The following is a 26,286-nucleotide window of genomic DNA, read 5'->3' on the forward strand; positions in this document are numbered from 1 at the left end:
GGACACGGGGGGGGGAAGGGTAAACTGGGACAAAGTGAGAAAGTGGCATGGACATATATACACTTCCAAATGTAAAGTAGATACCTAGCGGGAAGCAGCCGCATAACACAGGGAGATCAGCTAGGTGCTTTGTGTCCACCTAGAAAGGTGGGATAGGGAGGGTGGGAGGGAGATGCAAGAGAGAGGAGATATGGGGATGTATGTATATGTATAGCTAATTCACTCTGTTATATAGCAGAAACTAACACACCAATGTAAAGCAATTATACTCCAATAAAGATGTTAAAAAAAAATGATTGTTGCTCCACTTCATAAGCTCCATTTTAAACATGAAGTGCTCTAATGATCTTCTTTGAGGCATGGTGATAGTAGGAACTGGCTCCCACACCTTATTCTATTCAGACAGTTTTATTCTGGGAATAGTGTTGTAGGAAATAGATTAAAAATATTAAATTACTTTTGAATACATACCATCAGAAAACAAATACTCACATAATGTGGTTGTTACTGTTTATGATGTCAAGAATTTTCTTCCCTGATAAGAAACTCTTGAAGATAAAGAATGAAATAAATATATCTTCTAAAACAATAAGCTCACAAAATGATGAGGCTGGTTGCAGTGCTCTCAGAGTTTAATTGGAAAACATAGCCACTGAGAAGGTAATTTGAACTATGACTATAAATTTTTGTGAAGAGTCATCATCTGTAACAAGCCTTTTACTTCATTTATTCTTAGCTATTTCACATAAAGAGAAAAAATTTTTCTTAAAGAAATTGGATGCACTAGAAAGTAATGAAATCTAAAGTCATTCTTTTTGTACAAAGTGAATCTGTAAACCTCTCCAGTTGCTACCCTTTCAGTCCCTTTCTTTGAGATTTTTACTTGACAGGGGTGGGGTAAGGGAACGTAGTTTCTCAACAAATTGCCTTCCTTCCATAAGTAGTTCCTACCCTGGGTTTTCTTGTCACAAAAATCTGTAACTTTTCCAACTCTGAAAATTATTTCAGTCATTGTGTATCATGTGCTGCTTACTTTGTAAAACAGAAGAACTTTGAGAAGCAAAAAGAAAAAAGAAAAAAGAAACCACAACTGACACATTAACTCCCCCTTTTGTAATTCCCCCCATAACTTCCCTCTTCCTCCCTAAGTTTTTATATTTTCATTACATATGTATATATCTCTAAGCAATGGAGCTTATTATATAACATTACATAAGTGGTCTCACACTGTGTATGTTCTCTAACTTGCTTTCTTTGAGCAACCTCATGTTTGTGAGATTCATCCAAGTTGGTGTGAGTAGTTTAATTTTCATTGCGATTTTAGGACAAGGAACTATTGGTGACAGCTATTTAGGTTGCTTGCAATAATTTGTCATTATAAGCAATATTACTACAGAAATTCTTGGAAATATCTCCTCGTGTACATGAGCAAGCCTTTGTTCCAGTCTGGATAACAGATGAGTGTAACCGGGAGTGGAACTGCTAGATCATACGGTTGGTACATCTTCAACTCTACCAGAATATTGCCAGACTACTCTTTTGAATACATCAATTTCTACTCCTATCAACACTGCATAAAAGTTTCTATTACCTGTATTGTTTCAATACTGGTGTTATCAGGCCTTTTAATTTTCATCCACCTCATCCACCAATATTACCTCACTATGGTTTTCCCCGATAAGTTAAATACCTTTTCACATATTTATGGGCTATTTGTGTTTCTTCTGTTCATCACTTTTGCCTATCTTTTAGTTAGGTTATTTGTCTTGTTTTTAATTCATAGGAGTTCTTAAAAATTGAGGATACAAATCCTTTTTTAATCATTTGTGTGGCAAATGTCCTCTCAGTTTGTGTTTTATCTCTTTACAGTTTCTTTTAATGAAATGAAGTTCTTAATTTCAGTGTCAATCTTTTTCGTAATGGTTTTGTTTTTGTGGGGTTTTTTTTTGTTTTTGTGTTTTGAGATATCCTTCCCCTCTCTGATATCATGAAGATATTCTCCTTTATTTTCAGAGGTAGTACAGCATTCTGATTGAACAGACCAATCACTCACTGTGATATGACCTTGGGCAACTACCTCTCTGTGATTTTCTCATTTGTAAAGGACAACTATACCCCTACCTCATAGATCACTGTGTGATGATAAATGCACCATCATCTGTAAAGGGGTCAGTATAATGCCTGGTAAGTAGTAAGCATTCAGCAAGTGTTAGCTGGCTGATCATAATTATTGCTCTAAATCTGTCTTTCATACTTAAATCCTTGATCCATCAAGAATTTATTTTTGTGTGATATTAATTGCCATATATGCAAGGATTATAGACTCTATATTCCATTCCATTGGTCTATTTGTCTCTATGCCAGTAACACACTGCCTTCATTACTGTAGCTTTATAATCTTTATATCTGTAGAGAAAGCACTTCTTATCTCTTGTTTTTCATCAGGAATGTTTTGGCTTTGAGTTCTTAGCCCTTTTTTCTTTCATACACATTCATGAATGACCTGGTCAAATTCCACAAAAAAACTGCCATTATTTGCTTGGCAGCACACTGAATTTATATCAACTTGGGAAGAACTGACATCCTTTAAAATATTTAGTTTTCCGATAGGCGCAATTCCTGAGAGAAATGTGTTTAGATTTCCCCTTATGGTTCTGGATTTTCCCATTTCTCCTTTTAGTTTAGTCAGTTTTGCTTTATGTACACTGAAGCTTTGTTATTAGGCTTGCTAGATACATACAAATTTAAGGCTTTTATCTTCCTGGTGAATTGAATTCTTAACCATTGTGAAGTGACTGTCTTCATTTCTAACAAAGTCTTTTGCCTTAAAGTACATTTTATCTGATATTAGTACAGCTGTACCAGCTTTCTCTTGATCCGTTTTTCCATGGTATGTTTTTTCAATCCTTTTACTTTCAGGCTTAGTTGGATTTTATTCTTTTACCAATCTGATACTCCTGGTCCTTTAAATGGAACGTTTACATTTAATAGAATTACTGATATATTTGGATATTTGAGCTATTTTCTCCTTTACTATGTTTACTGGTATATTACATTAATTGATTTCCTGATATTCAGTCCACTTGAATTCCTATTTATTTGTTTTAAATACACTGTGGGTTTGGTTTGCAAATATTTTGTTTAAAATTTTTGCATCTATGTTCATGAGTAAGGATTTGCCTGTAAGTTTCCTTTCTTGTACATACTGTTCTTGTCTAGTTTGGATATCAAGGATATACTATTCTCAGAAAGACTGATAAAGTGTTCCCACTTTTCTAGTTACCTATAAAATTTTATGGAAGGTTGGAATCAAGTTTCTTAAATGTTTGGTAGATCACACTTGTAAAATCACCTTGGCCAGGTATTTTCTCAGTGGAAAGATGTTAAATGACTCATCAAATTTCCCTATGGTTTTAGGTATTAGAGATGCCATCCATTCACATTACATTCTACCATTAGATTTTTCTAGATTCAATTTTGGTAAGCTGCTTTTCTAGAAATTGTCCATTTCTCTTAGGTTTTTAAATAAAATTATTCAGGATAATCGCTTATCTTTTCAATGTCTGCTGCATCTACATTATATCCCCTTTTCTCTTTTTTTTTCCTCAAATAATCTTGCAGTAGATTTGTTAGGCTTTTAAAAGAATGAAATTTGGGTTTTTAAAAATTTTCTCTATTGAATCTTTGTTTTAAATTCATTAATTTCTGCTATTATTTCTTGCCTTCTACTTTCTTTTCAGTTTTTTGGTTTGTTTTTAACTTTTTAAAAGCTGGATACTTAGATCACTGAGTCTCTTTCCTTTTAAAATATGATACAATATAAATTTTGCTCTAAGAACTAAGGTAAGTTGTATCACATAAATTATAATTCAGTCCTAAGTCATTTTCTAATTTTATTTATGATTTCTTCTTAAATCATACCATAAGTTACTTAGAAGTGTGTATTTTCAAATGAATATGTTTTATACATTATCTTCTTGTTAATTTCTAACTGAACTGCACTGTGCTCAGGGCATGAAATCTATGTGATACAGATTCCTTCAAATTTGTTGGTTTGGCATGTGGTCAAATTTTTGGACCTGTTTCATGAATGTTTTAGAAGAATGTGAATTGATTAGTTGCTTGACACAGTATTCTGTATGTCCATTAAATCAGTGTGACCCATATTTTTAACTGTGACTCATATTAAGAAATACATTTGGAATCTAAAAAAATTAAATGAATAAAAATAAGAAAACAGAAACAGACTCACAGATACAGGCAAGAAACTAATGGTTATCAGTGGGGAAAGAGAAAAGGAGAGGGGCAAGATAGGAGTAGGGTATTAAGAGGTACAAACTACAATGTATAAAACAAATAAGATGCAAGGATATACTGTACAACACAGGGAATATAGCCAATGTTTTATAATAACTTTAAATGGAATATAATCTATAAAAATTTTGAATCACTATGTTGTACACCTGAAACTAACATAATAATGTAGATCCACTATAACTTTAAAGAATACATTTGCATTGCAACCCTAAATACACTTACACAAATGTAGAACAAAATCTCCACACAACAGTACTTGCCCTTATTATGTATGATAACCCCATTAATATGTATGTATGTGTGTGTGTATGTATTTAATGTTAGTTGCAACACCTGAGATTGATTTTATAACTCATTAAATGGGTCAAACACACAATTTGAAAAACACATCAAGCCCATTAATTGTGCTGGTCAAATCCTCTATATTATTACTGATATCTGACTCCTGATTTTTACCTATCAATTACTGAGAGGTATGTTAAAATCACATTAAGCTAGAAGTATCAGCTAAGACGGACTCTGAAGCCAGACTGACTAGGTTGAACTCCCATCTCTACCACTTAAAAAGGTAACCCCAGGAAATTTACTTAACCTCTCCTGCCTCCTAGAGTTGTTAGGATTAAATGAGTTAAAACAGGCAAAGCACTGCCTGGGCACATAGTAAGCACTCAATAATTGTTAGCTATTATTATTTTTTTCAAATCTGCATGATCATTTTTGTTATTCCTTTGTTTCAATTCTGTTATTCCTGTAAACATTTAATCATAGTCATTTTATACTCTGAAGATCTTGGTGACCTGATTTTGCTTTTGTTTGTTTTCTTACTCATTCTGGCTTGCTTCTTTAGGTATTTGGTAATTTTGTTGCTGTTGTTGTGAGTCTTTATAGGCCTGGATAAAGGATGGCTTGCTTACCTCCGGAAAATATTTGATCTTACTTCTGCTAAGTCCCTAGGAGTATTTCTACTTTAGTATTTCTAAAGTGCTTTCAAAAGCACTTTAATGGATTGGGCTTTCTTATACTGTGCAGGTAGAATAAATCAAATTCCAAACCAGTGTGTAGACAGGCTTATGAATTCAGATTCTTATGGGAGACTCCTTTTCTCCACCCTGAGCCAACACCAGAAATATACAAGTTTTCTTGTTTCTTTTGGCTGCACCACATGGCATGCGGGATTTTCATTCCCCGACTAGGGATTGAACCCGTGCCCCCCTGCAGTGGAAGCATGGAGTCTTAACCACTGGACTACCAGAGGAGTCCCTATACAAGTTTTCTTGCAGTTCCTTTAACCAGCAGATTTTTCCAGGCACTAGGGATACAGCAATGAACCTAAGAGACCAAAAAACACCTGTCTTCATGGAGCCAAAGTGAGCAGGGGGTGTGGGAGGAAATGATAAAGCAGTCTGGGCCCAGATTATAGGGCCTTTTAGCCACGATGAGGACTGAAGATTTGGTTCCAGGTATGATGGGAAGTCACTGGAGGGTTCTGAGCAGAGAAATGACATGACTTGATTCATATTTTAAAAAAGCACTCTGGCTGCCCTGTGGAAGTCAGTGTGAGGGATCAACAGCGGAACCAAAAGAAACAGTTGCAAGGCTAATGCTCTACTGGGAGATGTTGGCAGCTTGTACTAAGACTGTTGCAGTGTACATTGTAAGAGAGATTAGGGATATATTTTGAAGGTAGGGTTTCTGATAGGTTGGATGTAGGAGTGGGTGGGAGAAAGGGAACATGGATGGCCCTTAGGTTTTTGGCCTGAACACTGGTGTGAATCATGGTACCATTTCCTGAGACAGGGCATACTAAAGCAAGAACATGTTTGGGGAGAAAAAAACAATTGATCCATTTTGGATGTGTTAAGTTTTAGATGCCAATTAGATATTCAAGTGGAAATGTTAAACATATGAAACTCTAACTCAAGAGAGAAATTATGACTGGAAATATCAATTTGAAAATCATCAGCATATAAAAGCCAACCGACTGAATGAAATCATCTAGAGTTGTGCTGTCTGATATAGTAGCCACTAGCCACATGTGGCTTTTAAAACTTTAATTTAAATTAAATAATATTTAAAAATTCACTTCTTTTTGCACTGGCCACATTTCAAGTGCTCAACAGTCACATATGGCTAAAGGCTACTATACTGGACAGCACAGATACAGAACATTTCCATTTTCACAGAAAGTTCTATTAGAAGCACTGATCTAGAGTGTAGGATAAGAGGAAAAAGGATAAAATCAGGAGGAAGGATATGGATGGACAGAAGATAGAGAAGGAGAGAGGGAAGAGGGAAGGGAGAAGAGGTCCAGCAACAGAACCCCAGGTACGACAAATGTCAAGGATTGGAAAGATGAGGAAGAGAGGGGAGTTATGAAGACAGAGTGGCCAGTGAGGTGGAGGTAAGCCAGAAAGAGGGTGATCCTGGAGGCCAAACGAACAAAGCACTATGAGGAGGGAATGATCAGCTACAGGAAATATTGTTGAGAAATCAAATATGCGGACATCTAAAACTGATCAACGTATTTGGTAAAATGGAGTTCTCTGGTAACCTTGAAAAGGTTTTAGTATCATCATGGGGCCAAAGCCAGAGTCCAGTGGTTTGAAGAGAGAATGGGAGGTGAGGAAGTAAAGACAAGGAACAGTGATGTTATTTTCAAGTTTTGTTGTAAAGGGGAACAAAGGAATAGGTCTATAGCTAGAGCGGTCCATGAGGACAAGTGATAATTTGTTAAAATATGAGAGCTATTACAACCTAACCAACTTGAAAATTAAACACAGGAAAACCTTTTAGCCCATTATTCAATTACAAAGTACACGGTTCAGTTTACTATACTGTTCATACTTCAATATCATTTTTCAATTAAATGTTCTTTCAAAGTCTTAGATGACTAGCCACTAATTTCTTTTTCTTCTTCCTTTTCTTTGTATGGGTTAAAGGAGGATATTGGGAAGATAAAAGCTAGATTTTTCACTGACTTTCAAGTTCAAAACATCTGTCTGCGTCAGTAATTTTTTTCAGACTTAGAATTTTTTAAGCCTTGGCTGGATCTTTAAAATGGATCTCACATAGTTACATATAGATGGTATCCAAAAATGTGGTTCTACTTTTTGTTCCTTTTTATTTTTTTAATCAACAGTAGGTGTTTTTTTTTTTTCACTTAGAAACAGAGACATTATAGCATATTTTTTTCTTATAGCAATGTCAAAACCAAATCAGCACCTAAAGAAAACCTCTGGGTTTTCTGAATTAAAAAAATAAAAAATCCTAAGAGATTCCCCCTTAGAAATGAAACGGGAGGAATAAAAGCTAAACAAAAATCAAATACGTAAAGACATTTGAAACAAAGAGGTTAAACAATAAAATGTTTTAATTTTCACATCTTCACATTTATAAATTTTTGAGTGGGCCTAGAGATACAGAATTTAAATGTATTTTAAAAATATTTAAACAAAATAGTTATACCTTTACCATTTCTAAGTTCATGATGAAAGCTATAAAATACTGTATTGGGGCTTCCCTGGTGGCGCAGTGGTTGAGAGTCCACCTGCCGATGCAGGGGACACGGGTTCGTGCCCCGGTCCGGGAAGATCCCACGTGCCGCGGAGTGGCTGGGCCCGTGAGCCATGGCTGCTGAGCCTGTGCGTCCGGAGCCTGTGCTCCACAACGGGAGAGGCCACAGCAGTGAGAGGCCCGTGTACCGCAAAAAAAAAAAAAAATAAAATAAAATAAAATAAAATACTGTATTCCATACTGATAAATTAATGGGACAGTGGTAAAGCAAAAAAGTATAATAGTTGAGCTTCCTATGTTATATATCTCTCTGGATATGGTAAACATGAGATAAGTAATTTAAATGTAAATCTTGAGGATAAAGAAATTGGGTTTTGAAGACCTAATACTTACCATGCAAACTGTTATCAACTTCAATATTTTCAGACATCATTGAATTGTTTGTGCTGTAGCTCAGCCCAAGAACCATTTGAAGATCTGAGAGATTGAGTTGTGCTGTTAGTTCACCACTTCTATCCCCAACCTACAACCACAAGCATTTATACTTTAGAGTAGTATTTAAAGTAAAGAATGGTGAAGATTAGTTGAAAAGGTTGTCAACCTAAAACTGGAAGAAACTAGAGAGATGAAAATAGTTATTTTAAAATTATAATACTATGAATGAAATGTGTTTTTTCATTAATAGTATTTTAAAGAAGAAAAGCGACTAAAATATGACAAGAGGACAGATAATTACATTCTACCAATTCCTTACTTCTCTAAATATTAGATTGCTCTTAATCTCTATGATCACCTTAAATAATAAAGTAGGTTACTCTGTGACACGTTAACTTGGCATCACATGAATACAATTTCCTTAGAATACTGTATTTCCAACCTATAGTAACAGTATTTATTAAGCTAGCACTAGACATTATACTAGGTACTTTTATATATACTTTATCTCTAATCTGTGTAACAATTTGCAAAGCAGCTATTATTATTATTCCCATTTTACAGATGAGAGAAATGATGCTCAGAAAAGTTTCCAAGCTCAAATAGCCAGCAAATGGCAGAACTGTAACAGGAACCAGTCCTTGATTCTAAGAGCCGTGTTCTTCCTTTCATACCACGCTACTTTTCCACGTAGAGATGGGGGGACAGCGGAGGCATATGTTAGTAATTCTCCCATTCCTCCATGCTCAGCCCTTCCTTCCTGTCTTCCTACATCAAGGCCAGTGCAAACATACCCCTGATCTGTATCTCAAAATGCTCTGTGCAGTTCTTATGCCAAGAGAACAATATATAATTAAATTTATTACTCAGCCATATAGGAGCATTCTAGAGAAATAATAGGGCTGCAGATCTGTGAATCGCAATAGCACAGATAACAATTTTTTAGTTTCATACCTCTCTTGAAATTTCCAAGTGCTTTTCAGCAAAATGCATCGCTTGATCATGATTTCCTAGAGCTGTGTATGCATTTCCTAAGCTCCAACATGCTCTTCCTTCACCAATTCTACAAAATAATTCAAAGCTAACATGCAGTTATCTGAAAGGAGGTCTGTGTGAAGAATAAAATCTATCTAGCAGTAATTAAAGGCATAAGCAATGCTTTGGATTTATTTGGTCTTTCTTATAAAGAACAAACTATCATAATACTAGAGACATACAGTTGGCCTGCTTCAGGTTCCACATCCATGGATTCAACCGTTATCTGAGAAACCCCCCGGATACAGCCGACTGTACTACACCATTTTACATAAGAGACCTGAGCTTCCATGGCTTTTGGTATCCAAAGGGATCCTAGAACCAAACCCCTGCAGATATCAAGGGACGACTGTATTAGAATAACCACATAATAATGAACTCAGAGTCATGTTTTAAAATGGAAAACATCCTTTTTAAACATGCAGTATATTATAAATAAAGTCTCAGGGATAGGTCTTGCAGTTCAACTACCCCATTTTCTTTCCATGGCATCCTTACGAGGATTCAGTCTGTAATCATTCAGTCTGTATTTGAACACCATGAGGAAGAGAGAACTCACCTCTTGAGGTAGCATACTTCATTCTGAATAACATTCTCAGAGTTCTTCATACTGAGATAAAAATCTATCCTACTAAAGCAAACATCACAGACTAAAGTCCTGCACAGATATTCTGTTTCTTCATACAGTTTTTTAAAAACAGAAGAATTAAACATCAACATTTAAAACTCAGAAGATTTTATATGAAACTCAGGACTTGCAGCTTCTCTTGAAAAAAGAGGCGGCTCTGGATCCTCATTCCTGCCAGGCAACACTTAGCTGGAATTGAATAGCAGCTGTCCCCTTAACACTGTTGGGCCTATTAATGTCACTATAATTTTCACACTGATCTAGTCAGGAGGGCCTTTGCAGGCAACTGAGTTTGTGACCTATTTACTGATCTTGGTTCAAGGTTATATGGAACCATTCTAATCCTCTCTAGCCCTTCAAACAGTAACATACAGAGGATGTTACTGAAACAGAGGAAATACCTTAAAAAGGAATTAAAAAGAAAACAAAGGAAACAAAAAAAGAAATTTAAAGGAAATATTCTAAGGATTCAACAATGTATCTATATTTTATCATAACTATAGTAAAAAGGTATATAACTTACCTATCATTTAGCTCTTGAGCAATTGCTAAGTGCTTTAGATGATAGTCAATGGCCTTTTCATAGTCTTGAAGTAAAGTATATGTGTTTCCAAGACTGTAGCAAGACTGTGCTTCTACAGCTCTGTCTTTAAGCTGTCGAGCCAATAGTAGTGTCTTTCTGAAAAAAGAAATTAATTCTTACATAATGGCTATTATAACTATATTGGCTATAATAACCATAAAATAAAACTCACTTTTCCTCCTGCCTTTAAAGTAAATGTTTTAGATCCTAATATCCCATATTTTCTCTATTACTTCTAGATAAAATGAAAAGATGTCCTTGAAACACAAAAAGCAAATCCAGACTTTTAGAATAAATGTAGGAGTCCTATTAATTCCCCAGAGAAAAGGAGAACAGATGCATGAGATCAAGTGCCTCTGAAGATTAAAACAGTATTTTTAACATTAAAAAAAAAACTTTCGCTGTTGCAGTGCAATAACGTAAAGTAAGTTTGTCCACATACCCTCTCTTTTCAATCATACTGTTGCCTTTACATTTTGTCAAAATTGAAAATACTTAGTTAAAATTGTTATGTATAGGCCATTAGTCACTGATTCATGAAAAATATTAAATGCTACATTTAAATATTAACCAAATTCTACCTTGTGGAATCAATGAGAAGCTAGTGTAGCAATTAAAGAGCATGGACCCTAGAGCTAGGCTGACTGGGTTCAAATCCCAACTTTGTCAGTTAGTAGCTCTGTGACTGGGGCAGGTCACTCACCCTCTCTATCCACTAATTTCCTTTTACATAAAATGGGGAAAACACCTCACAGGGGTTTGTGAGGATTAAATGAATTAGTATATATAACGTGCTTAGAAGAGCATCTTGCTCACAATAGATGCTAATAAATGTTAATATGTTTTGTTATTATTATCATCAGTGCTTAAATCTACAGATGCTTTTTGGATCCAGTAATTTAAATGACTCTTTCCTATAATTTCTGCCAAACAGTATAAATACTTCATATCATTTATAACTATATGATAATGTGATAGCTTTTTTAAGCAAACAAACCTGAAATTATATGTTTAATGATGATACCTTTAAAGCTGTTACCTTGGGAGGCTACCCACTTGTTCTAACGTTGCCTGCCCTCTCAAACACTTTTGGAAGACTTTTGGAATTGCTTCCGGCCCTGTGGCACAACCCTTTCTGGCACGCTGTTATTCTTTGAGAGTACAGCTAATTTGTAAATGGTTGGAAGTCTTTCTGGAACCAAACTCAATTACTAAAGTAGGTTTACCAAACTACTGCTTTCTGTCCTTTCTATTATGGATCTATAATGTTAAGAGAGTTTTCTTGTATGGCCCTGAAAACAATTCCAAAGACGAGTTCCAAAAATATTTTTAATCAATATTTTTGGAATATGTGTAAAGTTCTGAGTTCTACCTGTTTGTGGGTGTGTGGGGCAGGGGTAAATTTCATTACTTTATACTCATGCTTCTTTAGTCAGACAGCCACCATCCACTTAATTACAGAACTTTTCAGTATTTAATACAAGTACATCATTTATTAAGACTTTTCTATGTGTTTTGGATTTAAAATATAAGAAACTTTTGTATTTAAAATCAAAACATATGCTCCTTGTATAGTGATGTACTTTATTTGGAAGGATATTTCACATCTAACTAGTCATAACTAGTCAACCAACAAATATCAACCATTAGTTGAAGTTTAAAGGAGGATGGGATGACATTCTAGTTTTTTAGATGGACCTAAAGCAATTTTACCTTTTTTTTTAGATGATGAACTTTCCAGAACTCTCTCATGGATTTTTCAACAATAAAATATAAATCAATCAAGACTGTGTCTTTGGTTCAGTCAAACTGGCTTCTGCCTAAGGTCTGTATGGGCCTTCAGTTCCCACTAATTAGAGAAAACTCCGAACAATCTAGAAAGCAGCACAGGGCAGGCAATATGAAGCAGTTTAAACTTTGCTATCATGTATGCTTCAAGTCTACAGATAGATTAAAGAGACCCTGCCACAGAAGAAGCTGGGAGTACTAACTCCTCGAGTAAGTGAACAGGGGGCCTCAGCTTACAGCAAGGATCAAAGCTGGGCAGAGAGGGTGGGAGGATGACTGCTCGATAAGATGGTAGGATGATGGTGGGAAATTCAGTCATCACTGGAGGAGACTAGGGCATCTATTTGTTACCAAGCTTTCTTGTGGCCTCTCTGGAAAGCCGTAACTGGTGGTGGTGGTGTGCGAGCATATAACTATACACACCATACGTGCTAAACAGGTTTAAAGGATTTTAAATGTTTAGAATCTCATTTAAAATAATGTTTTAAAGATAAAAGCTAATAAAAATATAAAGGGGCCATACTGCTGCTATCAAATCTTAGGTACAATGATATGTATTGAGCACCGTGTGCCAGGTACTGTGCTAAATAAGTGCTTAATATATTCTTTCATTCAATCCTCATAACAATTCCAAAAGCCAAGTACTGATATCTTCCATTACAGATGAGAAGACTGAGACTTAGAAAGCCCAAGGTTCTGCTGCTTGTATGCAGCAAAAAAGTTTTAAACCCAAAGCCTATGATTCTTTGGATTGCATAACTACCCATTTTACATTTATCTACAGAAATATTAGACTAACCTATAGTATTCAGAGGCAGTTTCAAATTCACCAAGAAATATATACGCATTTCCAAGGTTGCTATATGCTCTTCTTTCAGCTGCTTTATCTCCAAATTCTTTTGCAATAAGGAGACGCTGAAACAGAAAATTTTAATTAGATGTAACTATATAATAAAACTAAAGAAAAATCTAATCACTGTTCAAAACACTGATGGAGAAAACGACCTGGCTCCAAAGCCTTGCATCATACCTGCTCATGAGCTATAACTGCATCCCTGAAGTTGCCAAGGAGGTAATGCGTGTTTCCAAGATTGCCAAAGGCACGTCCTTGGGCTGCTCGGTCGCCCAAAGCAGTCACTAGTGATAGGTTTTCCCTAAGTGATAATAAAAAGTTGTGAAAAAATGAATTTGAGAAAAACATTTATTGACTTTATTTACAAATCTAAACTCTTTATCAGGAAAAGAATATTTAAATAAGCTTACAACCATAATGTGCCACATTTAAAAGATATAGCTATGCTGGAGGGTGATTACAGGAAATAACTGGGAACATTTTACTCAACCATTCAGGTAGGTTTCTGCCCAGAGTCCAGGACAGAGTTAAACTTAGAACCCCTATAGCTAAAAAGTTCTATGAAATTCTATTGATAAAAGACTAAGTTTACTCCAAATAACTTAGACTAACTATTGATGCTTCTTGTTTGTGCCATTAAGTGGCACTGGTCTGCAGTTTAAATGAAAGTTTTCCTGGGGAAGGAGGGAATTACTTCTAATACAACACTATAACATTTTGGCAATGATTTGATGGTTTATTTTAACTTACTAGTCTATGATTTTAAAACCTTTGCCAAACTTAAAAACTTACTACTGGCTTGGGCGGGCCACATGACTGCTGATGCTACTCACTCATAATAATCCACGGCTGCCTGCAGAGCGTTTCTTACTTCTTCTGGAAATTCTCCTACGTCCTGAGGACCAGGGCAGCCAAAACTTTTCCCTTTGGCGTGATACACATTTCCGAGATTGTAAAGTGCTCTTGCTTCTCCCACCTAGATGAAGATAACAGCAGTTTACAATTTGAAATCAGAGGCCAGGTATTATAATGCTATCACATATATTTATTCATGATATCCTTGATATTACAGTCAAGAGAAAGAAATGTTTACATTAGCCATCTATACAGAACCAAACACATGACTACCTATGAAAGAAGGACCTCTCGTTATTTCTTTTTTCTCATCTATTAAAAATTTTTCATTATGTTTCTCTTTTTTTTCCATTTTTCTACAAATACTTTTTTTTTTGGTATTAACTTTTAGATAAACTACAGTATAATTAAATAGGATTAAAACACAAAGCAATTTCAATGAAAACATTTGGCCTACCATCTAATGTTTCCTTATTACCTTGTCGTTAAGCTCTCTGGAAATATCTAGGTGTCGCTGACAACAAACTACAGCTTCATCAAAATTCCCAAGAACCTTTAAGGTGTTTCCCAGATTACCACTAGCTTTAGCTTCCCCCAATTGGTCTCCAATAGTCCTGGGGTGAAAAAAAAAGAAAAAAAGTAAATGGTGTGTTAAAATATAAAGCAGCCAGAATACAGTTTTCCCTAGAGAACAGTTGACATGCTTAAGGTAAGAAAGACCCACTAGCCTTGAAACCTTCTTTAAATAAAAATCTTAAACTTACATTTCTGTATTTAAATTTAATTAGTTTTCATTCATTTAATTAAACTCTAGCATCATTTCACTACTATTCATTTACTTAATTAAACTGTGTTCAGCCTAAAGATTAGTTTCAAAATTCAATGCTAATAAATTAGAACTCACTAAATGTACTGAATTGTTAGTTTTTTTAATTGGATGAAAATGTGTTTTCAAGTGACAGTTAATCTAGGGAGAATTCAGCTTAAATTAATTACCTTGCAAGAGTTAAATCATGGTGATGGTATTCTAATGCTTTGGCATAATCATGCAAATAGAAATAAGCATTGCCCAGCTGGCTGTAAATAGCGCTAAGTGTTTTTAGGTCTTCAGTTCCAACTTGAACTGCAGCTTCAAAGAAGGACACACCAGCACGGCAGTCTCCTGATTTACACAGACGCTCCCCTTCCAACGCCAGTTCTAGGCAAGAAGCTTCCATTCTATAAAATTATATAGGACAGACATTTACACGATTACATTACAAATGCACCACAGTGTTTTAACTTCCAGTAATATAATCTAAATGTGGACTGTGGCTACTCTTGCTTACAACAGCAGCCTCTATCATTGAAGTATATATACATTATTGATAAAAGAGGAAACTATTATTTATAGCAAAAGCTTATTTGCCTATTCAAACGTCTCTCAGCTACAGAGGTCTTTTTTATATGATAGCTAAAGACCTCTATATGGAGCTGATGAAATAAAATTCGTGTTTTATGGCAAGATGAGAAAAATTTAAACATAACATTTTTCTTTGACCATTTGGCCTCCTTCCTCCCCTTTACTGTGTATTGCACATCTGCATTAACCAGACATCTTTAGGAGACAACATTCCTTCTTAATCTCATCAAGGGGCACAACTCCTTAGGAGATAACCTTCCTTCTTAATCTTTAAGGGGCCACGAGGACCGCATGACCCACTACTTGCTTTATTGACCCATTACTTGCTTAGTACGTGTAAATCTGGATTGTGTAAAATGTCAATAATACGTCATCTAATGTACATCCCTCTGTCTCAAAAACGTACATAACTCAAACAGGTAGAACAATTCTCGGAGTTTTCTGAGAGGTGTTCCCGGGTTATAATCTTCAATTTGGCTTAAATAAAATTTTCCATTTCTTTCTTAGATCCACTGACTAATTTTTTCATCGACAGAGCTCATTTTACTTGCCTCACCCAGAGCAACCTACTTTACCAATGAGAGAACCTAGTAGTTTTTCCTAAACTGTTCTGAACTGCGGCAGACTTACAGACTTTCTGAGAGTCTGGGGAGAATAGGGGTGCCTGTGGGAGGTGAAGTCCTATAACTAATACTCTTCTCTATCCAGGTATGCAGGTGATCTACTCAACCTGTCCATCAACCCCTCCTACCACACATCCCTATCTCATACTCGTGTCCATGCGCGTGCACGAGCACACACACCACCACCCCCTTCCCCGTCTTATCACCATAGGATCACCTATACCTTAGAAAAGCAGAGGAGCAAAATATCTTGATGCACAAGGTACACTTCTATGAAAGAACTAAGTGTTAAGAAACTTTATGTTAGGAAGCAATGATTTAAAGATCTGCAGAAATTCTAATTCTCAAAGTCTGTCACTGAATTTTAAAAGCCAGAGAAATTAAGTTACTATAAATATATCTAGGAGGAAAAGCACCATTACTTCTGATTCTAATCCTAACCTTTAGTAGGTGCCCTTCACCAAAGTTGCCATTGTGTTTCTTCAACATTTTTATGATTTCTGCCATGTCTATGTACTACATAATCATTCACTTAAATATGTTTCTAAAATTTGGCAAATTCCTTTAAATTGGCACATGCCGTGAAAAAAAAAAAATCTAGTTTCATCCAAAGCAGTTATCTACGAAACTGAGTTTGATGTGATACTTACATTCATTTTCTAATGCACCTCGAAACAAATATGGAAGTATTAAAATAAAAAAGCAAGTAAAATTACCTTATGTACCACCAGTGGTATAACACCATCCTTTGGAAGACTCTGATTTAGCTCATCAAGCATTTTAATTTTTGGAGCAGCACTAAATTATTCCTTACTACAATTAGCTTTGAGCAACTCTACCAGAGTGGTGGTTCTTGATCCTGGCCGCACAGCAGCAGAGCTCACATGGAGCATTTTTTAAAACTCCATGCTGGGTCCCACTCCCTTGGGCGTGAGGTCTATCCCCAGTATTGTTTAAAAGCCCCCAAGTGGGCTTCCCTGGTGGCACAGTGGTTGGGGGTCCACCTGCCGATGCAGGGGACACGGGTTCGTGCCCCTGTCCGGGAAGATCCCACATGCCGCGGAGCGGCTGGGCCCGTGAGCCATGGCCGCTGAGCCTGCGCGTCCGGAGCCTGTGCTCCGCAACAGGAGAGGCTACGGCAGTGAGAGGCCCCCGTACCGCAAAAAAAAAAAAGCCCCCAAGTAATTCCAATGTACAAGGCAGGTTGAGTATCACTGCTTTAACAGGAAATATGAGTTAAACCACCACTCACCCTAAACTCATTCAAATATGATTACACTTTGTATTTTTAGTAGCAGGTCAATTAATATGTTTCTTCAGGTGCTGTCTTTTAGTCTATAAAACTTCAAGTTTCCTTAGAGTCATAAATTAAAATGGAATTGTAAAAGTGGAAAATGAACCAGGTGAAGCTAAATGAAAAGTCTGGACTAAGATTAATAGAGCCAATTAACAAAGGTTCAGAGCAGACTTCTGGCTCAGAATAAGCAGATGAAAGTAGTCATCTCTGACAGGTAATTTTTAAGTTTTACATCCAGGTATCTTTTTCTAATAATTCAGGTGATTTAGCCAAAGGCTACTGTTTGTTCACAGTTAGTGACTAGTGACTTCACCCTCACTTTATGGGTCAAAGTAAAATAATGCAAGTTAACCTCTTTTTAACATTTTGCTTCAACATTAGACTAGGGGGCGGGGGTGGGGGGAGAGCTAAAGCACGTGGAAATATAAATCAGTTTACTGGAAACCTTAAACTGCTGTATTTATTTTTCTTTATACGTCATTTCAAATTTTAAAAGCCTATTTTTGTCTTTCACAAGTGACAACTGCCATTTGGAACTGTATTTTTGAAGATGAAAGAGTTAAAAAAAAGATTTTTTTTGTTTAAGGTTTTATGAGGTTACTGGTGTATTGCATGTGTGAAGAGAAATGGGTCAGCAAAAGATTAATATGTAAAAATGTGGTTTTCTTTTCACTAGATAAAGTACCTGAACTACTTGCCTCTATTTGTCTAAATACTAAAATCACTGAACTTCTAAGAATTATCATAGGGAAAAAAATTGGAAAAGATATTTTTACATATAAAATACATTGCTTTCTTTCTATTAACAGATTTTAATTTAAGCATGATACCAATTATGGAAAAAAATTATATATTGAGCAATTTCACTGCTAGGAATTTATCTTAAAGCTACACGTACACAAATTCAAAAGGATATATGTAAAAGGATGGTCACAGCAGCAAAAAACTACCAACAATTTAAATGCCCATCACTAGAGTATTGTTTAAAAAAAATTACATGCCACCATACAATGGAATACTAATGATGGCAGATGATTTCACCAAGGGAGAGGTAGAGAAATAGTCACACCAGAACCATCAGTTCAGGATGATTAGGTTGCTGGCCAGGAAATCAGAAATAAGGCTATTGATGAAACAAAATTATTTTTAAGGCAGGACAAAAAAAATTAACATAAAATTTTCTTTGCCATTTGAGCCATTACCCTCTCCCCTTTACTGTGCATTATGCACCTGCATTATACATTAACTAGGTCCCCTTAGAAGACAAAGGAATGCCTACTTGCCAAAAAAAAAAAAAAGGCAATTCCTCCTGGAGCCAGCAGGTAACTCATTAAAGACACAAGATTCCTTTCTCAATCCTGTAAGGGTCACAATAATCCACTACTCACCTTGCTGGACTATGTAAACTGTCAACATGTTACTTTGATGTAAAACCCTTTGTCTCAAAAACTTTTATGACTGTGCATTAACCTCTCAAAGACAGAACAGTCCTTAAAGCTTTCTGAAAGACTGTCTCCCAGGTTATCCTCAGTCAGGTTGGCGCAAATAAAATTTTCCCTTTCTTTCTAAGATTAACTATTGATTAATTTTTTGTCAGCACTATTCATATGTAAAAACTGGAAGTTAATAACAGTATATCCATATAAAACACAGAAGCATCTTCTTCAAATAAATATATTCACCACAAATATCTGACCTTCTGGACTTAAACTTATACAACATTACAATGGAACCATCAATCCAAATGCTGTTGCCTCTAACAAAAGTTAGCTATAAGGCTGCATGGTATCATAAGAGCTACAAATTTTTAAAAAGGTACTTTACATAATTCTCACTGGAAACAGTGATAGCCACCTGGAACCCTGCTGGCTACACAGCTGTCCTTAAAGTGCATGAGGTGAGACTGCCCTACAGGAGAACCTATCTTAGAAAAGTCATTTCAGTAACGAATGCCCAAAACAAAGCTCAAATCTTTCTAGCTTATTAGAGTTTATTTTGACATATATTATGGCTCTGGTATATTTTATTGGAAAATAAGTCAATATTCTGGCAAAATCTCCAACACCTCAAATATACCTAATTGCAAAACAGCCAACACAAGTTGGTTTATAAATTTTTTAAGAGATCATTAAATAGTAACAGAGAAAGTAATTTCATATCCTGTCTCTATGAGAGAATAGAATTACTGCATTTGTTTATCAGTTGGGTTAAAAACAAAGAACATACCCAGAGTAGAAGACAAACCAGGAAAATAGCTCTCCATTAAAATACATCCCACATACAAAGTTTCTTTTATTCTTCCTAATGGCCTATTTAATTATATAATCAAAAAAGTACATTTCTAATAACTATAAAGACAATATTACTATCCTTGACTGAAATGTTTTCATTTTTGTTAACAGACTGAACATTATAGCTTTAATTCCTCATCTTCTGCACAAACACATCATTTCAATTTATTTTAATTTTTATATTTTATTATTTTTTACTTTTCTTCTACAACTTGATTTTTTTTTACCTCCTTATTTTTGGTTTCTTGTGTTTATAGTATATCAATAAAAGCAAAAGAGGATTAAAATCTTGACGCTACAACATTTAAAAAAATTTAATAACCGATTTTGTCCAAATCTGACTCTCCCTTCTAAGGGCTTACATACTAATTAAGAATAAATGATGGGATTCACGACTTAAGACCAAAGCAAGAGTGCCCTGCACCTTCTCCATTGTGCTGTCTTCTGTGGCAGTCCACTCTCTCATTACAGCCCTTAGCTCCACCTTCTATGTGTTCTACTTGGGCGTGGATCTTTTCCATTACCAGTCCTAGCCCCCATAAACAATTTTCATCCATCCAATTTACCACATATATCTAATTATTCCAGTTTAGTTTATAAAAGGGAAAGTGCAAAACCATCTTGATTTAAATTTAAATTTTGATTGGTAACTTAGTTTTAAAGTGATTCTAACTATATATTATATCAAATTTAATTCTCAAAATGATGCTCTGAGATGGGTATTATTACAGAAGCAGAAACTGATGCTCAGTGACCTGCTTAAGATCATACAATGACAAATCTGAGAAGTGAAATCCTGTCTTTGTCTCCAAATCCAGTGTTCTTGCCACCACTCCACATTACCTCAAACTATTCTTCAGAAAGAATATTATTAATAACTATATTTATCTATCAAAATTAAAGAATTCAACACCAAAACTGTATTCCTTTACAACTTATGTGCAATAATCTAACTTTTACATTAAAGTACTGAAATGTCTGTTATTCACAGTAACAAGTATGAACAAGGACATTTCTCAAAGAAATATAAAACTAGAGGAACTAGTATGATGAACCTGATACATCCTTCTACATCAACAATTACCAATACATGATACATTATCAATATATATTTCATCTTTACTTCCACCCTCACTCTACAACTTCAGATTCTTTTGAAGTATATTCCAGAATGCATACAATTTCATTAGTAAATATTTTAGTATGTAACTCTAAAAGATAAGGAGCCATTTTCAAAAATTATAATCAGGACTTCCATGGTGGCGCAGTGGTTAGGAATCTGCTTGCCAATGCAGGGGACATGGGTTCGATCTCTGGTCTGGGAAGATCCCACATGCCACAGAAAAACTAAGCCCGTGTGCCACAACTACTGAGCCTGCGCTCTAGAGCCCGCGAGCCACAACTACTGAGCCCGTGTGTCACAATTACTGAAGCCCGTGCATCTAGAGCCTGTACTCTGCAACAAGAAGCCCCTGCATTGAGAAGCCCGTGCACCGCAATGAAGAGTAGCCCCCGCTCACCGCAACTACAGAAAGCCTGCGTGCAGCAAGGAAGGCCCAACGTAGCCAAAAAATAAATAATAAATAAATTTTAAAAAATATATAATCACAGTACTATTATCATTCCTAAAAAAATTAATGATAGTTATTTAAAATCAATTGCACACTTCTTAAAAGTTTAGAAACAAATCCCATTTTACTATCAGTTTCCATTTCTCTCTGCCTCCACAAATAAGATGTAAACTATTTCATAAAGCATTCTGATATCTCTCAGGAGGTTTCTTAGTGTCTGAAGAATTATTCCACTTCAAAATTACAAACTTATTGTGCCACAGAAGCTCCTCCAGAGATAGATGAGGACCTCCTCAATGAAAGAACCAGATGGATAAAACTTTACATGCTAAGTGTTTTCCACAGTAAAAAAAATAACCTATATTGGGCCATAACTCCTAACACAAGGGATACAAACTATTACCTGCAGTTATACAATAATCCAGTCAGTGTATAGAATGCTGATCTTACAGCACTGATGAAACCAGAGATTTGTTTGGTATAGTCTTACTACAAGCAGTTGAGTCTTAAATTTCTTTTGGTGAAGTCCTATATCAATGTATAACCATGTTTGACCTATGCTATATCATGAAAAAAGGATGAATCTAAGACCTTCTTATAGGCAGAGGTACAATCCGCTCCTGCTTACCTATTATTGTTACAATATTAAGAAGTAAACCACTCTTAAAAACGTTTAGCAAGACAGATAAAGATAAACATCTTACCAGGTTCATCTGATGGTTATGTCCAGTGAAGTTCAATGGACAATTCCATCAAATGTGGACTACAAGCCAGACCACAGGCTAGGCATCATGGCTGCCCTAAGGGAGCTAAATGGTCAAAGAAGGGGTGGCGGGGACTTCCCTGGTGGTCCAATGATTAAAACTCTGCACTTCCACTGCAGGGGGCGCGGGTTCTATCCATGGTCAGGGGAACTGAGATCTCACATGGTGCACGGTGCAGCCAAAAAATAAAAATTAAAAAAAAAAAAAAAAGAAAAGAAGGGAGTGGCAAGGAAGAGGAGACAAACATATAAACAGATACACTGAATTTTAATATAGTTGGTGCCAAGAAAGAGATATGCACACGATATGTGAGGGCATACAGCCAAACTACGGAGTTTAGAAATGGTTTCTAAGAGGAGAATATTTCTGAACTGAACCTTAGATATTGAGTAGAATTAGCTAAACCAAGAAAGTGGGAAGGGCATTCAAGTCATAGGGTGTAGCATGAGCAAAAGCACTGAGTCATGCACAGGGAACCAGAGCTCAAAGTGCAAGGTGAGGACTGGAAGGAAGTAAGGATGAAGGAATAGGTAGAGGCCAGGCAATGGAAGCTCCTGTGTACTATATTAAGTGTGGCTCTGCCCTACACGTGACTAGGAGCCACCAAAGGGATTAAAGCACAGGTTGCATGGTTAACTCTGTGTTTATAGACAGAGCCCTCTAGAGGCAAATTTAAAAGACAGATTCCAAGAGGAGAGAATGGAGAAGGCAGGGAGTCTGGAGGGAAGACGATTTAGTTCACTGCTACACTGTAGCAGTGGTGGGGAGGATCCAGATGGATGGATAAATCTGAGCAACATTTAGGAGGTAAAACTGGCAAGACTTCACAGTGGATACAGAGGTTCCTGGAACTATGCCCCACAGGGTAGAGCGAGAGCATTTCTATTAAAAGCTGATTTTAATTATGGTGAATGTCTTCCATTTTCTTTTATTTGAAAATTTTAAATTTTTAATAGAAATACTCTCAGCTTACCTATATAAACTTCCTTGGCACCATGCCCTAACATGGACCATCTGCCCCAAAGCAAAGGACAGTAAATCTCCTCACTATTTCCTATGCATGTGTTAAGACATCCAAAATTTGGTATCAAACATCTTCACTCATTAGGGATTTGAATACTATTCAAAGCCATAAGTTCTGATGTTTTTAAATATTATTCAATATTTAACTTATAATAGCTTTGATAAGGAATCTATTAATATCTAATCACCTTACTAATAACTGTCTTCCATTCTAATATTTGTTTGTCTTTATTTTAGTTTAGTACAATGACCAGAACTTCCAAAATAAATGTTAAATAATGATGATGCAGATATTCTTGCTTTCTTCCTAAATGTATCAGAAATGTCATTAATATTTTACCACTAAATTTTTTTTTTCCGGCCGCATTGGGCCTTCGTTGTTGCTCACGGGCTTTCTCTAGTTGCGGCAAGCAGGGGCTACACTTCGTTGCAGTGCACGGGCTTCTCACTGCAATGGCTTCTCTTGTTGTGGAGCATGGGCTCTAGGCGTGCAGGCTTCAGTGGTTGTGGCACACAGGCTCAGTAGTTGTGGCGCACAGGCTCAGCAGTTGTGGCGCACAGGCTTAGCTGCTCTGCGGCATGTGGGATCTTCCCAGACCAGGGCTTGAATCCATGTCCCCTGCATTGGCAGGTGGATTCTTAACACTGCGCGACCAGGGAAGCCCCCAGTTTTACCACTAAATATTAAACTATTAGTGTATCATGTTTAGAAAGTACCCACCCATTCCAACATTAATACCCATTTTTTAAAAGCTCATTCATAAAAGATCACTAAAAATTTTAACAGAAAAATTAGGTCATTCAGCCAACCACACTACAAAATCCATCCTCTGCCCTCAGAGATTCAGAAATATATTTCATTTTTATATTTGCATTATATAAAGAGTAACAAAGTTTAAAGTAACTATTCATAAACTCTTCCACAGAACATTAATAAACAAACTATAGTAAATAATTGGTCTCTACTACCATTTTCCTATAGAAAGGATATAAAAACTTACAACAACCACAACAAAAAGAAAACACTGCTTAAAGGAGATTCTAACTATGGCTAGTATATTTTTAGTACTTTCAAATTTAAATTTGAAATGATCAGAGTTAAATACACGTTTAAATAAGTATTAAAAATTACCTGCTAAGAAAGCAGTAGTCTTACCTGTAACGAACATGAAAAGAATGGTCTTCCCTCATGCTTATCAGATTTTCCTCCATCGAGTCATATTATAAGCTGGGTATAATAAGAAATTATTTTATCTTGTGCCAGTCCAGTTCTACAATGTAAAGTTGTTGCAGAACATTGTCCGGTTAGTATATTAATGAGTTGATGTTAATACATCCTAAGCTCCTGCTTCTTCTTTATTAATAATGAAAGGAGGTCAATGTCAGACAGCTTAAAGGTTCAAAATGTGTCCCAAATCCTTGCGTCTCTGGCCCTTTCAGCAGCACTTCAGCAACATTTCTGCAAAAGGAATACAAGACGTTTTGGTTGAAGTCCTATTTTCAAAGAATAACCTAAAGTACTTCCAAGCTGTATATAATCACACAGGTAACTTCACAGACTGTTATCATGTCAATTACGGGAGAAAAACAGCAGAGGGCTTAATTGTCAGAGGGCTTCTAAATAAGGATGTGAGTATATGATATTTATTTGAGACCTGTACTTTAATTTTTTAAATTGGTTTGAAATAAATAATTTTATGTAATATTTTCTATTACAAACATAGAATATGTATGACATTAGTATCTTAAAATTATGATACTTCAAGATTTTAAAAACTGCTATTAACAAGTAAAATGAAATTTCAATAATTCATTTGAACAAGTCAATCCTAAACTCTGTAAACATATTGCTTCAAAGAAGATGTTTGTGCTGATAATAATATTACACTGATATTCATATGTTCTCAATGCACATCCTATTTAAAATCTTTGAGGATTTTTAAATGTTTTCACTGAGTAAGTACAAAAGAAATTTAGGAAATACGTGTATGGTAGAATGACACAATAGCACCCACTTTAAGATAAAGAACATTAGCACTGCCTTTGAAGTCTCCCGGGTGCCGCAACCTAACCCATCTAAGGTGATCTCTAAACTGAACTGTGTTCATTATTTCTTTGCTTCTCTACTTTGCCACAACTGTCTGTATAGGTTTAAATTATATATTGTTTAGTTTTGTATGGTTTTGTTCAACATTATGTTTCTGAGATTCACCTCGCTTGTTGTTGTACATAGCTACAATCTGCATGTCTTATTGCTGTATCACATTCCATTGTATACCAAATGTATTTTTCATTCTGCTTTTGATGGGCATTTGGCTTGTAGTTTTTCAGATTTTGTTTTGCTACTATTAAAAGTTTTGCTATGAACATTGAAACTAGTAACTCAAATTACTGGTTAAACAGGTCAGCAGATAAACTAAAGAGATGTACTAGAAGAATACCTGCAGAGTTTACCCAGACATACATAAATAGATAGAGATGAAAAATACTAAAAATACTAAAGAGCAGTTCAGAGAAAAGGAAGACAAAAATGAAAGGCTCTAACAGAGGTCTAACTAGAGTACCAAAAAGAAAAATAGAAAAAGGAGCAAAGGCAAAATCTTCAGTGATAAACACTGAGAGTTTTTCAGAATCAAAGACAGACATTAATTAGCAGATTGAAGAAGCACACTAAGTCCTAAGCAGGACAAATAAAAATGAATCAATATCCAGATATACCACAGAGAAACAACAGACCATCATATATAAACTATAACCTCTACAGAAGTGGTTGTGGGACCCCCGTGCTGCCCTCCCGGACCCCAGGAGTGGTCACAGGTCCCCACGACTGCCTGCCCGAACTCCAAGAGTGGTTGCAAGCGGCCTCCGCTGCCATCGCGTGCTCCAGGGGCGTGCCTAAGCCGCCACCGCCACCACCAAGGACCCCAGGACAGGGCATCTGCCACCGCATGGGCACACCCTCTATCAACGGGATGACAACCGGCACATGCTGAGGAAAGAGGCGACAGACATCCATACTAAAACAGCCCGCGCACCAAATATATTAAACCCACACAAGCAACACAGAGACGCCCCCACATATAAACAGCCCTCCGAGACTGCAGTAGGTACCTCTTTCTCCTAAACTCACAGAGTAAGAGAAATATAAGCAAAATGAAGAAGCAGAGGAACCACTCCCAGTTAAAAGGCCAAGAGCATTCCCCTGAAAGAAAATGAAGCCGACCTCTTCAGTCTAATAGACACCAATTTCAAAATGGAGCTAATGAAAATACTGAAGGAATTAAGAAAGGCTATCAACAGAAATGCAG

At 36.0% G+C, this 26,286-nt stretch overlaps 1 protein-coding gene across 1 annotated transcript in view; it reads right to left on the reverse strand.

Moving 5' to 3' along the window:
- Positions 1-24,394, reverse strand: part of GPSM2 (G protein signaling modulator 2) — a 47,431-nt gene extending 23,037 nt beyond the window's left edge. The window contains exons 1-9 of the mRNA XM_024742074.1: positions 24,135-24,394; positions 15,004-15,225; positions 14,486-14,621; positions 13,986-14,128; positions 13,330-13,453; positions 13,099-13,214; positions 10,452-10,607; positions 9,220-9,328; positions 8,224-8,353 (exon numbers count right to left, since the gene is read on the reverse strand). Of these exons, the coding sequence (XP_024597842.1) occupies positions 8,224-8,353; positions 9,220-9,328; positions 10,452-10,607; positions 13,099-13,214; positions 13,330-13,453; positions 13,986-14,128; positions 14,486-14,621; positions 15,004-15,225; positions 24,135-24,190 (1,192 nt within the window). The 5' untranslated portion in view covers positions 24,191-24,394. The remainder of the gene's footprint in view (positions 1-8,223; positions 8,354-9,219; positions 9,329-10,451; positions 10,608-13,098; positions 13,215-13,329; positions 13,454-13,985; positions 14,129-14,485; positions 14,622-15,003; positions 15,226-24,134) is intronic.
- Between the last annotated feature and the right edge of the window lie 1,892 nt (positions 24,395-26,286).

This window comes from Neophocaena asiaeorientalis, unplaced genomic scaffold, assembly GCF_003031525.2.
Source record: "Neophocaena asiaeorientalis asiaeorientalis breed wild unplaced genomic scaffold, Neophocaena_asiaeorientalis_V1.1 scaffold35, whole genome shotgun sequence".
Classification (NCBI taxonomy): domain Eukaryota; kingdom Metazoa; phylum Chordata; class Mammalia; order Artiodactyla; family Phocoenidae; genus Neophocaena; species Neophocaena asiaeorientalis.